This window comes from Colias eurytheme, chromosome 5 (genome assembly GCF_061535395.1).
Source record: "Colias eurytheme isolate Ceu_HAF_F1 chromosome 5, ilColEury1 Martin Lab GWU primary, whole genome shotgun sequence".
NCBI classification, from domain to species: Eukaryota; Metazoa; Arthropoda; class Insecta; order Lepidoptera; family Pieridae; genus Colias; species Colias eurytheme.
This window is the reverse complement of record NC_142984.1, coordinates 134,126-151,474: the sequence shown is the minus strand read 5'-3', so window position 1 is coordinate 151,474 and position 17,349 is coordinate 134,126. Positions and strand designations below refer to the sequence as shown.

General features: G+C 37.2%; 1 protein-coding gene across 1 annotated transcript; it reads right to left on the bottom strand.

Annotated features, from left to right (window-relative positions):
• Positions 1–326: 326 nt before the first annotated feature.
• On the bottom strand, positions 327–14,878 carry ALiX (programmed cell death 6-interacting protein-like protein AliX). The gene is made up of 13 exons (XM_090101646.1): positions 14,609–14,878; positions 14,348–14,466; positions 14,148–14,275; positions 13,924–14,077; positions 13,429–13,553; positions 13,034–13,349; positions 12,648–12,771; positions 7,267–7,444; positions 6,106–6,300; positions 2,617–3,096; positions 2,249–2,404; positions 1,742–1,847; positions 327–1,531 (listed from the first exon to the last, which is right to left on the bottom strand). The coding sequence occupies exons 1-13, from the start codon at positions 14,806–14,808 to the stop codon at positions 1,329–1,331; spliced, it is 2,484 nt and encodes an 827-aa protein (XP_089957772.1). The 5' UTR covers positions 14,809–14,878; the 3' UTR covers positions 327–1,328.
• Positions 14,879–17,349: the final 2,471 nt, after the last annotated feature.

Here is a 17,349-nt window from a genome sequence, read left to right as displayed (position 1 = left end):
TTAGCATAGTTATCCGTTTCTATATCCTATATCAATTACATATTAAGCATTTACTTTTGTAATAAGTACAAGGGTTTTGGGGAAATCATTTGCATGAATTATTATTTATACTGCTCCAATTTAATAAAAAATAAAAAAAAATTCATCGTTTCAAAGGGCTGAGTTGATAAGACAGGTTCTTCAATTAATCTATGCTTAATCTATGTATTATATCTTAAAGAGGATGGGTTTGTTTGCAGTCCAGCAATCAATTTTTTAACTTTTTCTATACAGATTTACTCTTTGAGTAACTCGGGGTACATTATTTGTTCAATAAAAAACAACTGTTTAGATAAAAATATAATTATCAACTTATCAAAGTACCAATGAATTAAAATTAACATTCAATGAAATATTTCCCAGCCATGAGAAATATAGTTTGGTAAATTCATTAAAATAAATATTTGGAACTAATGCATTGTAACCGCGCACGTAGCACCTACAGCCTACGAAGTTCCTCCTACAGCAGATCAGATGAATTGGTACACATTATTCACAAGCATATTGATGTATACTACATACAGTAAAAATTAATTTAGTAACATTGAAGGATATAATATCTAATAATAATAATTTGAATATTCAACAATCACAACTCTTATAATAATAATTTCAAAGTCTAATAAAATGTTAGAATGTTACATGTTGAGCCTTACATAAAAATGCATAAACAATATCCAACACCTGTATAAGATCGCACCATTCCTTGTTTCCTCTCATTCCATCCCGTGAGTTAGACACTTGTCGCTGGCAGACCATACAACTCTATCGGATTTATTACAGCATGTTAGCAGAATTAATATTATCAGGTATAAATACTGAAATAGCGTTTGTGAATAGACGCTTTTATTTATTTCGAAAAAAATGACATAGAATTTAAATATTCTCTAAGTATGGTCTACCTTCGTATCAAAGTTGTGTTTAAAAAATTTAACACTCATAATTTTTATACTTTTCGAAGGCTCGTTGCTTATAAGTAAGCCTCGATAACTTGTTTGTTATATTATGAAGTTAATAATGAACATACTATATTATATTAGAACCTTATGAAATGCAACTTATATCTAATTCTTGACAGAGTTATAAAAATAAGTTTCGTTATACGCTTTCTACAAATAATATATTATGATCTTTGGGAAAAATACAATTGATTCCCGTTTATAGTATCGGATTTACGTAGTACAAAAAATATAAACAATTATTTTACAAAGGGATACCTTTGCATTGTATATTCTTGTGTGTGTGTGTGTGTGTGGGGTTGTGGGGTGTGTGGGGTATGTGGGGTGGTGTTACTGCGGCGCGGGCGGGTAGGGGTTGTAGCCGGCGGGCGGCGGCTGCGGGTAGCCGGCGGGCGGCGGCGGGTACTGGTAGGGCTGGTAGGGCTGCTGCGGGCGCGCGTGGTGCGGGTACGGCAGCGTGGCGTACGGGTTGTACATCGCGGGCATGGGCGCGTACACGGCGTACGGCGCCGCTCCGTACGGCAGCGGCATGCCTGCACAGTGCACACGCCACCAGTACATTATATTGCACACCAAGAAGAATCGGTATAAAACTCGATAGTTACTATTTTTAATGATATTAATATATTACAAAATACACAATAAAAGAGGATTTAAGTGTATTGGCTGCTAATAAACTGTCATATTATCGATTTGGACCGTAATATTGCACTTTGCATGAAATTTGTTATTCAAAGTCTCACCTTGTGGTTGTGCGGGGTAGGGCAGCGCGGAGGACGTGGCCGCGGGGGCGGAGCCCGCGCTGGGGGGCGGCGGCCGAGGGGGCGCCTCCTTCTTCACCACCGCCGGCTAGATAAGGGAAATAATAAAAAATGAATTTTACATTGAAACTGAATTAGAAATATTTTGGATTTATTTAAACAGCCATTTACAAACAAAAATGCGTAATATTAATACACAAACAAACCTAGTTTAATTTTTTACCTGAGTGTAATCATTATAATTTTAGGCATTACTATTTTGTGTGCCACAACATAAACATTAACAGAAACTTTAGTTTAGAGTTCATACAATTTATTTTTGTAATTACTGATATACGACATGATTCCACACAAATATCACCGTGAATAATGAATATACACCGTGTTCCTCGAAAGTTGTTAATGTGATTTGTAGTTATCGTCGTATGAATTCGCGCGTGTGTGAGTGGGTGTGTGTGTGCGCGTATGTGTACGTGTATGTACAGTCACCTCGTTGGCGGCGTCGACGTGGTGCTGCGGGGGGCTGGGCGCGGGGCGGGCGGTGCCGCGCGACGCCTCCTGCGTCAGATCCTTCAGCAGCTCCTCCTTCTCCGTCTTGCGCGCGAAGCAGAAGTCCGACACTTTGTTCTGGAACGCCACCAGCAGCTGGGAACGGGGAAATGAGAGACTCGTTATTAAAATATTCAATAAATTATGAAACATTTATAAAATATACCTACTCGACAATTTATTAGATAAAAATTTAATAGAAAATAATATTTAGTGAGTATGAAAATATGTTTTTTTTATCTTTTTTCAATTTAGGTAAACTGGAACTATTATATTCGCACAATAATCGTAACCGGCCAGAAGCGTACCTGCGTGAGGTCGTTGTAGAACTTGACGCCCTCGCGCAGGTTGCCGGTGAGGTCCTGGTAGGCGTCGTGCGCCGCGCACAGCTTGCCCAGCGCGGCGTCCCGGCCGCTGGCGCCGCCGCGCTGCGCCACGAGCCGCGCGTGCGCCGCCTGCAGCTCGGCCGCCAGGCGCTCCTGCGCGGCCAGCGACGCGGCGGCGCGGCGCTGCAGCGGCGCCAGCGCGGCGCCCAGCGCGGCGGCCGACAGCGCGGGCTCGTCCAGCGCGCCGTCGGCCGCCAGCGCCGCCAGGAAGCGCTCGCGCAGGTCCAGCGTGGCGTCCTTGAGCGCCGCCTCCAGCTCGTCGCGCTCCGCCTTGAGCGCCTCCACGTCGGCCACGAGCGCGCGCAGGGCCCGCGCCGCGTCGCCGTCCGCCCCGCGCGGCGCCGGCGCCTCCGGCACGTCCGCGTCGATCTCGCCCTCGCTGCGGCTCAGCAGCTCGATGCTCTGCCGACACGCTCGCTCATTTAATACTATGCGAGAATATGGCACATTCCACCGTATGCGAAAGATTAGAATGAGACGTCACGAAGAGTGATCTGCCGATGATTTTCCATTTTTGCTTTAAAAAAAAATAATATAAAAATTTCTATAAACAAGGAAAATTTCCATTGAGGAAAATTTATATAAGCCAGGAAAATTTCTATACGTCAGGATAATTTCTATACGTCAGGAAAATTTCTATGCGTCGGAAAAATTTCTATGCGTCCGGAAAATTTCTATACGCCAGGAAAAATTCGGAAAATTTCTATACGTCAAGAAAAATCCATAAGTCGGGAAAATTACGATAAGTCAGGAAAAATTTCCATAAGTCCGGAAAATTTCTATACGTCAGGAAAAATTCCATAAGTCGGGAAAATTTCTATAAGAAAGGAAAATTTCCATAAATCCGGAAAATTTCTATACGTCAGGAAAAATTCTATAAGCCAGGAAAATTTATATGCGTCGGGAAAATTTCTATAAGCCAGCAAAATTTCTATAGGCCAGGAAAATATCTATACGTCAGGAAAATTTCGATTAAGTCAATAAAAAATAATATTATACAGGGTGACTGGTAAGACGTCAGACGCATTTTGACAGGAGCTTCTTCTCATGAAACTGAACAACTTTTGTTCTACAACTTTGCTGAATTCGTAGAAAAAAATTGGACTTTGTATGGAAATCGGTCAGCTGATTAGCTAAGTTTCCTTACAAAGTCCAATTTTTTATTACGAATTCAGCAAAGTTGTAGAACAAAAATTGTTCAGTTTCATGAAGCTCCTGTCTAAATTCGTCTAATGTCTTACTTTTCACCTGGTAGATAAATTATGATAAAATACGTATTTAAGGCGATGGAAACGATTCAACTATAAATTTATATTTTAACATGGTATGCATAATAATTCAGAAGAGAACTTAATACAACGGTTCCGTGAGATGGGAGAGCATCTTGTTGTATTAAGTTCTCTTCTGAATTATTTCTGAGAAACACGAAATATAAGGTTATTTATTATGCATACCATGTTAAAATATAAATTTATAGTTGAATCGTTTCCATCGCCTTAAATACGTATTTTATACGGAAGATTGCTCTAAACCGTTGTTAGGCGATTGTGAAGGTAATATTATTATTTATTTAGGGCCGATTTTTCAATGCCCAGATAAACAGCTAGATAGACTTTATTCTTCAGTTAACAAAATATTCAATTTTTCAATAGACGAATAGGACTTATCTATCTAATAACTACGTTATTTGAGGAATAAATCTATTTGCCGCTCCAACGGCCAGATAGCGCGCTATTCGACTGTTAGGCGTTTGAGTTGACAACTGACGCGTCAAATTTGAGATATTTTCGTATGTCATAACATAGAGCGTAGAATTATTAACAATTAAACCTCTTTCTATATAATTATAATCAATTAAAATCATATTGAAATTGATGTTTTTGATAGTACTGATGACCATGCCATTGAAAATTTGCCGAACGCTGCCTTTAAGTATGTCGTTTCCATCGTAAAATATATAAATTGAAACACAAATTTAACCAAACTCTTTACTCGAATCAAAACAACAATCAACAATCATAGAAGACAAGTGCACTCCTGACGTGAGTCATAATGACGGTTGTTGACAAATTGCAAGATTTGACTCTATCCCGCTCTAACCTGACTAATTTAATATGTTTGTTTCGCCACTCCGAGAGCAGTGCTGCCAATATGGAAATATTTGGTCAGATAGTTATTCATCAAATAAATCACGATTGAAAAATAGGCGAGCCGTAATGAGTTAGATAAATAATTGAATAAATCTATTCGAGGGGTACTTATTAGATTGTTTATCTCGCGATTGAAAAATCGGCCCTTAATTAAGTATTTAATTTGATAGATAAATTAAAAAATTTAATCAGAGAGATAATTTAAAAAGCAGTTTTACCTACTAATATTATAAATGCGAAAGTTTGTGAGGATGTGTGTGTGTGTGTTTGTTACTCTTTCACGCAAATACTACTGAACCGATTACAATGAAATTTAGCACACATATAGAAGGTAACTTGGATTAACACATATTCCGGGTTTTATCCCGGAAATCTAACGGGAACGGGAACTATGCGGGTTTTCCATTGAAATCTAGTATATTAATAAGTTAAATAATGAGAGTACATAATGTTGAGATATTACTGAACTGACAACGAATAACGGAACATTTTTAATTTCTCCGAGTGAAATAATGTGATAAATCCTAAAATGTTTAAATCTATTTTGAATTGAAACTTCTTTAGGTGCGTTGAGAGTAAAAGTCTGTAGCGACTAAATATTTGTACGTATCAACAGTATAGTCACGTAGGTAGATCAACAAACGTTTAATTTATATTTTAAGATTGTAACAATTACGTATATGCAGTATATTAGCTATGTTGTAAGCGAAATAATTGAGTCATTTTATTGATCCGTCAAGTTTGTATTAGTCTTCATTAATAAAAAAAAAAATGTGTGCGTGTACTAGTGTACACACGTAAGAAGTGAAACTTCTTTATGACCTTATTTTTCAAAAAATAATTTACTATATGCAACTTTACAGAAATACGGCAATCACGCGTGGTAGGGATAAAAACAAGATGGCGCGTAACGAAAAAATGTTACACTAAATTTTTTTCCAATCCCGATAAAGAAGTTTCACTTCAATAATATCTTATACATTATGAACTATTTATATAAAGTTTTCTTAAGCGTCTAATATGGACATTTTAAGAGCAAAGGAAAAATGGTACATTTTTCCACAACTATGTATTTATGAAAATTTACAATCGTTCTTTATTGTATTAATTTGTATACTTTGTGTTCCCGCACTTGGCCAGCGTGGTGGATTATGGCCTGTGTTTAGGAAGCTTTACTTTAAGCAAAAGACAATGGCAGTTATGCGATAAACATTGATACAATGTTGACACGAGTGCGTGTGTACTTGTGCGCGGGTCTCACCTCCTTGTGCTGCTGGAACTTCTGCTGCACGATGGCGTCGGCGCGCACGGCGTTGTCGATGATCTGCGCGTACTTGGCGCTGTTGGCGCGGAACGCCTCCGTGAGCTGCGGCGAGGCGGTGCGCGCCCAGCGGGCCCCGAACTGCGCGCGCAGTGCGGCGTCGGCTTGCTCCTCCTCGCGCAGCATGCGGTCCGCCTGACACACGCAACGTGAGCTACACTTCTACGAGCTATAGTAGAACCATTGTAATAGGCAACACTTGACAGTTCAACAAAATTCAACAACTTAACCTAGTAACGACGACATAGAATATCATGATATTTCGTTTCGTTAGAACTGCACATTTGCTTAACTTTTTTCAATTACGATTACATATTTAGAATAATAATGACCTATACGAGTTATTTTATGATTTGATTTTACTGATAAACCATTCTAAACATAATAAGAAATTTCTGATTTAAAGAACTGACGTCGCTACAATTTTGTGTCACTAAACCTTTTTTCTTTTTAAATACCAGAGACTCTAAAAATCGAAATCTGACATCTAGAATCGAATGCATTGATTACTTGTGAATAAAAATCATCATAAATTAATAAATGCGTTGTGTTTTTTTTTAATTATGTATTATACTTGTCTTATTTTGCTCCTTAAATTTACGAAAGAAAGTGTATTATACTGGGACAGGGATACGCCTGATGAATTTTAAAATTGACACGTGTTTCAAGTTCGATTGACAAATGTTTCAAGTCCGTATCGATTAATTCACTTTAATCGATGTTTTTAAGCAGGTTACCTCTCTTCGAAGATAAAATTGATAGACGTCAAATGTTGCCTATTAAATCGGCTCGACTATAAAGACTCGATATTCTTATATTTATATACTTAATAGAATAAAAATAAATCCATTTTCAGAACTCGGCGAGCGTCTTTAACGTCGCAAACGGGTGTTCCGCAAGGTTTAGCTTTAGGTCCCAATCATATGGCAATAATATATAATATTCTGTCGAAAGACGATGATATCTTATTATTTTAAAATTTTATTGTACGTTTTGTGTAATACGATGCATCGCATCGCAATACCTGCATGAGGTCGTTACTTATATATATCAAATGTATCGGTATGCAATAAACGTGTAGAGCGCGGTGTCGGCGCGCACCTCGGTGAGTATGTCTCGGTTGCGCTGCAGCAGGTCGGGCAGGTCGGCCATGAGCTGCTCCAGCGCCGCCAGCCCGCCCGCCCCGCGCACGGCGCGCGCCTTGCTGCGGATGGACTCGGGCAGCCCGCCGCCGCTCGCGCTCTCGATGCACGCCGGCAGGTTCAGCGACGCCATTATGCTGCGGGCACATTGACACCGTGGTTGCCGCCCTCGGCCGATTCGTTTATTAGTTTTGTCCCGCATCACTATATGTTTTTAGGCCCGAAAAAATTTCGTTCTTGTTTTATTGGAAATATCTAAGGAGCTTCATTTTTTAAATGCACGAATGGAACACCCAGAGTTTTATTTCGAAAACACGATTTAAAAAAAAATGTTGTGTGGTTTTATGAAACCACGGTAAAAGTGAAACCGTTCGAACGGTTCCGAACGCTGCTTTGTGTAGCGCATGTCGCGTGACGGTCGGTTGCCGAGTCGAGATATGCGCTACACGGACCAAAAAGTTTGAGACGATGTAATAAAAGTTTCACTTTAAAAATATTTAAAATATTGGAATTTTCGCGGCCGACTGAGCTAAATAAATTTGTATAAAAAAAATAGATACACTAGATAATTTATTATGTTGCTAATATATGAAGTGATTACAAGCGCAAGTTATCCTTTTTGAAATTTTCGATATTGTCGATATTGGCGAAAATATTGTACTTTTTATTGATTTTCGTTTTTATTTTTTTAAATTATATGCATGCGTTAGTAGAAGCTCTGTTTAGTACCAAAAGAAGCCTTGAACTACATGTGACAAAAATACCACATTCTAACAACGAAGTTATTACGAGATATACATTTTCAAAGAATTCAAAGATAGGGTTGTCACTATTTTTACCATTAATTACGTTTGACTTTTAATGAGATTACTATGATCAATCTTCGCAATATTGACAAAAAGGAGATTAATTTTTATTAATTTGATATTATTGAATTGTCTTAAAAATCTAAGATATTTTTTTATTCAGTTAATTAATTACATATCATAAGGATTACCTACCTATAATAATGTATTGAATAATATTAAAATATCGACTATAACTAACGACTTAAGGCAATTACACGGTTCAACGACCTTAATGATTCTGTCACTACATTTGAATTTGTTTTTTTAACCGCCCTCTATAAATATACATCGTTGTTGCAGTAAAAGTGACCAAAGATTATGGAATTGTATACTGTATCGTATTGTATCGTAATGTGTTAGTTGGTTTCTACCTAATTTATGTTTTCTCTGAGAGGCAGTAACATATTACATTTATGAATAGTAAATATTGTGTATGTACCTACTATGTATGTTGTAAATGTAATGTAGGAAGACTCATCTTTCAACATTAAGCAAAGTCTCTACTACATGACCCATTCTGGAGACCTTAAGATGACTAAGCAAGTAATTATAAGTTCTAGAGTGGGGAACAGTTAAGAAAACACCGATTTAGAAATTAATTTTATTCAACACGGACTCTACTATATTCTGGAGACCTGATGATAGCTAGGGTGGAGAACATCTCACCTACAGAGATATAAAAATGGAGTACATTATTTGACGTAATTCTATAGAACGGCCTCTACCATGTCATGGTGTATCGAATGGTAATGGTGACCAGGCAAATGTATTTAGCGTTCTCTGTATATCTCTTCATACCTAGTAGGAATATATGCATGCAACCTACACACACCGAAAAAAATAGGGGAACGGACAAGAAATCACGTTTTTTTCGACTTGTTATGTATTTTGTAGTTAGTTCGGGGTTATTTTTTTAAATCCCTTACGTCTTTGAAATGATGACGAGAAATAAAATGTGTTTCGATTTTTAAACATTAAAATATTATACCCCTTAAAGAGTTTGGTGCCTATTTATCGACTATATAGCAGCTTAAAATCAAAAATATTATAACGTGTTTTAAACTGAGTTTATTTTTTTCTACTGTTTATCTTTGAACACATTACAAAATGAGTGATTTTCCTGCGACTGAAGTTACCAGAGCCTATGACTATGACTGATATGGGTCATACCTTCCGTTCAAAGAATACAGTGTTAGTTGTGTCGGTATCTATGGTCTATTACAATGTTCAACGCTATAGTTAAACAGTCTTACATAATATTATGTTGGCACGGGCAAGGAAGAAATTGGGCAACTTGGAATTGGTTTTATAAGGGTGCAAACTTGGATAATTTATTTTGTTGTGGCTTTGGAAAAAATGCATGTGACGTCTGTAGATCAGTACCACCATGTCATGGCAACAGGAAAATTATAGTACAGTTGAAGATTAAAGGTATTCGAGAAGGAAATAAAACCGACCCAGTACGAGTTAGACTCGCGCACTGAGGGCTCCGATCAAATCTATTTTTTATGATGTTGTAACTTTAAATTTATGTTTTTTAGCATTGTTTCCATTATTTGTGTCTATAAGACATCGCCGACATCTGATTAAATCTGATATTTGTTTGGATTACTAGGCCGAACGTTGATTTAACAAGCATCACTCACGACGTCCAACTAGTTAGCGAATTTATAGCCCTTTGAACAGAGCGGATAGAACGTTCGGCATATTGTTGGATGACGAGTTGTTCTTTAGTCATTCAATTAAATGTGGTCATTCAATAATCGCTCTAGTCTTCAATCAAATAGCAGATGACTGCGACATATTATCTAGTATCTTATTAAAATCCTCCGATTAAACAGATTTTCCAGAGAGTTGACGTCTTCAGAAGAGTTTTCGGTTTCGTGAAGTAAAAATTTAATAAAAAAATAATATTGAAAAAACCTTCCTTTTTCTTAAAAATATATTTATACGCCTTATTTGATTATTATTATCCCGAATGTTGGGTTGTAGAATAAAAACGCATTCGTCACAATTCATATTTTATTATTCCTTCACATTCACTTGATAGTTTTCTTAAATCTTACATAAATCACAAGGCACGGCTATGGCACTTATAGACCGCACTGGTCGGCTGTTTAAGATCAATTGGCTCGCTGATCGTCTCTTCAAAAAATGTAAGCGATCGACTGACAACTAACCAACTGGAGGGGAGGTTAAGTTGTCAGGCGGTAGATTATAAATACCAGAAAACCTTGTCGATGGAAATGTTCTATGTATGATTTTAAAATTTGTAACACGAATCTATTTCTTTTTTCCTCGGAGAGTCACTGCAAAGGAATTATTGTTATATAATTTATATTTTTATGAATCACTAGCTTTCCGCCGGCGGCTCCGCCCGCGGTTTCAAAGAAAAATTTGCATAGTTCCCGTTCCCGTGGAATTTCCGGGTAAAACCTATCCTATATTACTCGTGGATAATGTAGCTTTTGAATGGTGAACGGAATTTTTAAAATCGGTCCATTAGTTTATGAGCCTATTCATTACAATCAAACAAACAAACAAACAAAGTTTTCCTCTTAGTGTAGAAGAAATCATCGGTTCACCCAGTTAAAAGTGCGGAGGTAACGGAACCAACAAAAAATTCAGTTGAATTGAGAATTTCGTCCTATAATGGCGTCGGCTAAAAATGTTGCTATACGTTTATGTCAGTTTTGACTTTCCTACGATTTTATACAATAATATAAAATTAAATGATTTTATACAATATAAAAAAAATTGCTGATTTTCGGCGGTATGGCGACCATTTGGAACTGTCTGAAAAGTATGGCATGGCGATTTTCGTACATGGCTACTGGACGATTATTACCTGTGCAAAAATTAGCCTGGTACAAATGGTTGAATTTTTTTTTAAATCAACGCATTCACGTCGGTATTGTGGGCTGTAAATTACACCGGAAAAGTATGGCATGACACTACCGCCTTCTTCTTTCTTATGGGCTATCGGTAAATCCTAAAATTTTTGTGTTACAAATCGTTTGCCTTCCGTAATTTATCCGACGAGTTCGACTAACGCCCACGCGACTAGTCTGCCGGTACCACTGTTCTGACCATGATTTTTCTTTTTGTCATTGCGTACTAAGACCACTGTAGAACCGCCATCCGGTTACAAATGATCCAAAATTTTGTGTCAGTATCTCCCGGCTTTGGATTGTTTTGGACCCTTAAAATATACGATAGAACAGCAATTAATCTTTTTTAAAAAATATTCAAGGCACAGGGAAAGTCTGGTTACTGTTCTATAGGTATGTGTTTTCTGATAATATTTTACTGTCAAAAATTATCAACACTGGATATTATTCAATGACGCCTTTCAAAAACAAAACTAATTTACAAACAGATTTTTATATCTTTACATACCTATTTTTAACTTTCATTTCATGAACTGCTCATGTAAATACCTATTACAATCTGGTTTAATTTAACAAAACATTCAATTCGGTGAATTTTAGCGTTATTTTTCAAAAAAAACCGCACGTACAGTCCCCCGTCCGAGTCGAACTGACACCGTCAAATTTCGTCGAAAATATGCAATAGAGGTGAGGTTTTATGTGGGTTTTATTATAAATTCGAGTTTTTTCTTGATAATTTAACGATAATAATGAAAATTGAAAAAACAATCAATACAAATTGTTACAAATATCATAACATATTTTTGGTATAAATTTCATGTATAAATATGTAGCCGTTTTCCTAACAAAATGCGTTTTATGTTCAAAAAGGGGTTGATTTGTATGTATTTTTTTTATGTTTAGGCCGTTCTAAACTGAAAAGTAAACAATACACTTTGTTAATTATATCCTTGAGTATCACATATATTTTTTTTAAGACAATCGTACCAACAGTTTCCTCAACAAAATTCAATATGTATAAGGTGTTTTCCGGTTTTGACCATAGTAATCCCCTTAAAACATAAACAAAAACTTGGTAATAGAGAGATGATATATATAATTGTTAAAAACAGCTTTAACTTTTTCTTTACTAAAGACAACCCTGATATTGAATTCTTTGAAAATCTATATCTCGTAATAACTTCGTGGATTTCTCGTAATAAATGTGGTATTTTTGTCACATGTAGACTTCAGTTCAAGGCTTCTTTTGGTACTAAACAGAGCTTCTACTAACGCCTGCATACGAAAATTCCAATATTTTAAATATTTTTTAAAAAATCGTGTTTTTGAAATAAAACTCTGGGCGTTCTACTCGTGCATTTAAAAAGAGAAGCTCCTTAGATATTTCCAATAAAACAAGAATGAAACTTTTTCGGGTCTAAAAACATATAGTGCGCATTTCAACATGCGTTCTCGATAAACGGCCTATAGAACAGTGAATTGAGCAATGGTTCTTGAAATTTGCGCGTTAGAGCGAACGAAATCTTCACCTTTGCAATATTAGTATAGATAATATTATCTAATCGTCAACTAAGTAAAAACGAAATAATGACGAGGCGGACCTGTTGAGCAGCTGCGTGGCGTCGCGCAGCTTGTTGATCTCGGCGCCGACCAGCTCGGCGCGGCGCGCGTCGCTGGCCGCCAGCGCCGCGTGCACCGCCGCCGGCAGCAGCTTCTCCCACAGGTCTGCGCGCCCACGGGCAGAGGCGTTATAGGTACAGAGACATAATACTGATTATAAACATTTTGCTCCTAGAGTGAATTCAACTAACTACTGACAAATGACTACAAATAGAGGAGCCTCCGGATGAATATTCGGTGAACGTTTATGGCAAATTTGTGGGGGTTCTAATTTATTAAGTTATACTTGAGAAAAAAGAAAAAAGAGAACGGGTACGAAAAAATTCGGTGAAGCGGACACGATAGAGGTAAAACGAAAGTTCGGGACCTGGGGCGGCGCCCCAGCGGGGCTGCGGCGGCAGCGGCTTGGCGACGGGCGCGCGCGGCACGGGCTCCAGCGCGGCCGCCTCGGGCACGCGCTCGTGGTAGATGAAGTCGTTGTCGCGCGCGGCGGCGGCCAGCTGGCGCGCGGCCCGGCCCGCCAGCTCGGCCACGCGCCCGCCGCCCGCGCCCGGCGCCGCGCGCAGCAGCTCGCCCGCCAGCCGCAGCCGCGCGATCTCCTCGCCCACGCTCTTGTTGGCGCGGCACACCTGCGCCTGGTGGTACTGCGTCAGCCCGCGGAACGTGGCCTGCTTCGCGCTCATCTGGTGAGACACACGCGACGACGTCAAATATTGTTATTGTATCGAATATGAGTAACTTTACATGTGTGAGGACACTCACCGTGGATAGCCAATCTCTCTCCCACAGATTTTTGAGCGCATCCTTCTGCATGGAGCGCAGCGCATCCGTGAATAGCTCCTCGCACTGCGCGCACACCTTCGCGACCATGCTATCTTTCATTTCATCTAAAAAATTAATCCCATTGTGAAAATTAATTCTGTGTTTATTATAGTCTGATATGTTTACATGACAAATGCGACAAACTTTATTCCAGTTCCATTATGCGATCGAACACACTTTAAAGTTGTGACAATAAAATATAAATTAAATATTTGCACACCCAGATAGTGGGTAGAATGTATTAGCGCTATAAAATTGTAATAACAACACCTATATTTTTAACTGCATTCTTGCAAATAATTATAATTTGAATTTGAATAATACAGTATTATCTCACTAATACAGCACTTCAATATATACCAAACTAGTGAGATTCCACTGTATATTATAGATAAAATAAATAATGTGACAATTTTATTAAGTTAAGGTTTGTACCTCTGATACACTTGTATGCGATGACTTCCTGAGCCTGAGCCAGCATCAGTTGTGACAGAGCATTCAGAGTGTCTGGGTTGAGGTCGGGAGTGGTCTCCTGGTGCACCGCCAACATTATGTTCCCTTTCAGATATGCAAATATACCAGCCGATTGCTGTGAATTTAAACAAGCATATCAATCACAGGTCAGAAGAAGCAAACGATCAATGAAAGGATTTAAGTACCTGCAGTAGTTTAGCTGCTAGTTTTAGAGATTCTTCAGTGTCCAGAGGCTGCTGAGCAGCTATAGCACTCTGCATGGCTGCTATGTTGAACAGGATGCACATTCTTTCATAAGCTAAAGAGCTTATAGCTACAACACATTGAAAATTAATTTCCTGTAATAACAAATATATGAACAGCACTCTCTGACCGTTGTACTTACTGAGACTCATTCGACCGCCAAATATTGATCCTTTGTCGAAGGCATCCTTCCATTTAAACGGAATCTGCACCTCCTGCGGGGGAATCTTACTCTCCAGTGATACGAGTTGGTCATAGTAGCTAGAAAGATTACGTTTTCTTAATCCTTTTATCTTTTAGTATAAACTAAACGGATCGTATTTGTATAAACGATAGTAAATAGTTTTTATTAACTTGAAGTATGATTCAATAATAATGAATGACTCATACTGCGCTAATATACCTGTAAAGATCGTCCAGTGTGGACTTCTCGAACACTTTCCAAATAGCTGCGGTCCGCAGGCGGCTTAACTCGTTGATCGCATCGCTAAAGTCTTCTGTACTTTGACTACCACTATACGTATTTTGAATTAAATTTTTTAATGGTTTGACGATGTCTACGTCGGAAGATTTTTTAAACGGGACGGCTAATAGTTCAGCCATTTCTAGCTTCAATGACTTTGTTTGTGAAATGTCACAGTCACAGAAATGTGAATTGTGATTACTGATTACAGAAAAGTTGCGATATTTGACACATGTGACATGACAAACAAATACAAATGTTGGCAGTAGCAAAAAATACTTAATAAATTTAATGTCAATGCTCCTTGCAATGCTCTAAAATTAATAATTTTAGTGATTTTAATAGTTTCCTTTTCTAACTTATTCGTTTAATAACTTGCGTTCGTCCCAGATCTGCCCCGGATCTCGGTTTTAATTTTTTTTCGATGGGCCCTGGAAGGAAAGACGAAAGTACTTGAATAGAAATAGAAAGTTTTGCAGAAAAGAAACATTTCTATATTTTTAAAAATAAATAGAACTGCATTCAGAGATTTTCGAAAATTCACTTGCTTCAACCGGAAATTGAACTACCGTAACTAAAAATTGTTTGTCTCTTAACTCCTCTTAACGGCTGGACCGATTTTAAATAAAGTTTGGGTGGCTGATGCAGATTTGAAAATGGTTTAAATCACAGAAAGGTAAAAACAACTTAATTACTTTGTTTTTACTGTTCTGTGGTTTTAATTTAAAATGAAATGAATATAGTTTTATATTAGATACTACTACCACATCACAACACAACCACATCACAACACTACTACCGTGAAACCTGCTTACCATCTGCTTACTTTGCCACTTTTTCATGTGTCAAAAAGTTTGATTCGCTTTAAAAAAATATAATTGTATGAAAACGTAATGAGTAACCTGCACCTAGACGTAGTAAAATTCATGAAAATTTACATTATTACTAAATATCTATTTCATTTTTGTAAATTATAATATTTTAAGCATAAAAACAATTATGGCAAAGTTAGCTGTCACTTCTGGTAAATTTGCCATATGAAAGAAAAAATGAAATTTTTGGAGTTTATGAGGTTAAAAAGTAATATATTTGCACTCTTCCTATATCCCGTAAAATAAAGTAAAAACTTTATATTATTTAGCACTGGTAATTTAACTCTCTAAGAAGGTGGCAAATTCACCAACCTTTCCAAAATATTTCCTATAAATGAAGAAGTTAGGATTAGGGTTGTCAAATAAAAATGTATTCGTAGTAGGAACAATTTAGTAAAAGTAAAAAAAAAAAAATGTTGTGTGGTTTTATGAAACCACGGTAAAAGTGAAACTGTTCGAACGGTTCCGAACACTGCTTTGTGTAGCGCATGTCGCGTGACGGTCGGCTGCCGAGTAGGTATACCTACTCGGCAGCCGCGATACACGCGACATGCGCTACACAGACCAAAATGTTTGAGACGATGTAATAAAAGTTTCACTTTAAAAAACAATCAATTACTTCTAGTTAGTTTCTTAACTTTGAATTGTTTTACATAATAAAACAAAAAAAATAGTATTCATTAAAATAACTAACTTTTTTTTTAATATCACACATTACACGACATTCCTAAAAGATTTAAACAATGACAAATTCTTATTTATATGATCTTGATTGAATATAAAAATTGTTGTTATTTTAAACTTGATAAAATATTCATCAGAAATTTTGTGGCAGCCCTAACCTCCAACAAAACATGGCAAAGTCACCATCACAGACGTTGTGATTGGGGTTGTTGAATTTACCAATACCAATTGCGAAGTAAAGGTAGCTTGTAGCACAGTAAATCAGCTTTTATTTAGCTAAAGAACATTATATTAACATAATATCAAAAAAATACTTACGTAGGCAATGCTTTTCCCGTTTGTTTTTGTAAAAGTTCCGGAGCACTAAGTTTCATACCGCCAACATTCGAAAAAAGTAACCGCCGAAAACATCTCAAAAACAAGCTGGGTTGCCACATCTCATTCGGTGTTGCCATTTAACTCATAAATTTTACTATAAAGGCATGCATACATGACAAAAAACTGATATTAAGATGTGACTACACTTTTTCCCTCAGAAGTTGGCTATGGCAAAGTCTGCAACCGTTGGCAAAGCTAGCAGGTTTTACCGGTACTTACAATAGCGAGCAAAAAAAAACTAGAAAGGTCTTCACCAAAATATTGCTCTGTCGCTGTGCTCTGTCGTATGTGTAGACCACAGTGTAGACCAAAGGTTTAGACTGAAAAATAATATAGTATTGTGACTTGTGAGTATTATAGATAATATTATCATTATGTACATAATACTGTGGTATGGTATTTGGGTATAATACAATACCTATAGCCTATATACCTAATATCGTGTATCTGTTTTGGAGTTTAATAATATTCATTTGTTTTTTCATGGCCTATCTGTAAAAAGAGATTCATTTATTTTTATGTCGTTTTAGGTGTCATTTAAGAATATATTTCTTTTATAAAAAATATAAAATTTTTGTGAATATTGAAAGCAATAATTATGGTGTTAAAACCAATTTTGCTTAAAAAACCGTGAGTATAATAATTAATTTCTGACAAACAAATAAAACTAACAAAGTTGATTTATTATGCGGAAAAAATAAAAATATTTCATGAGTCGAGTGAATCTAGGCATTTCAAATTGCGCCC

Bases quoted from the DNA above. Each gene is read 5' to 3' on its own strand.
- ALiX (XM_090101646.1), bottom strand. From the start codon at position 14,808: ATGGCTGAACTATTAGCCGTCCCGTTTAAAAAATCTTCCGACGTAGAC. The intron at 13,350-13,428 runs GTGAGTGTCCTC...GTGTCTCACCAG, and splicing joins AGAGAGATTGGCTATCCACG to ATGAGCGCGAAGCAGGCCAC. The intron at 1,848-2,248 runs GTGACTGTACAT...TCCCTTATCTAG, and splicing joins ACGTCGACGCCGCCAACGAG to CCGGCGGTGGTGAAGAAGGA.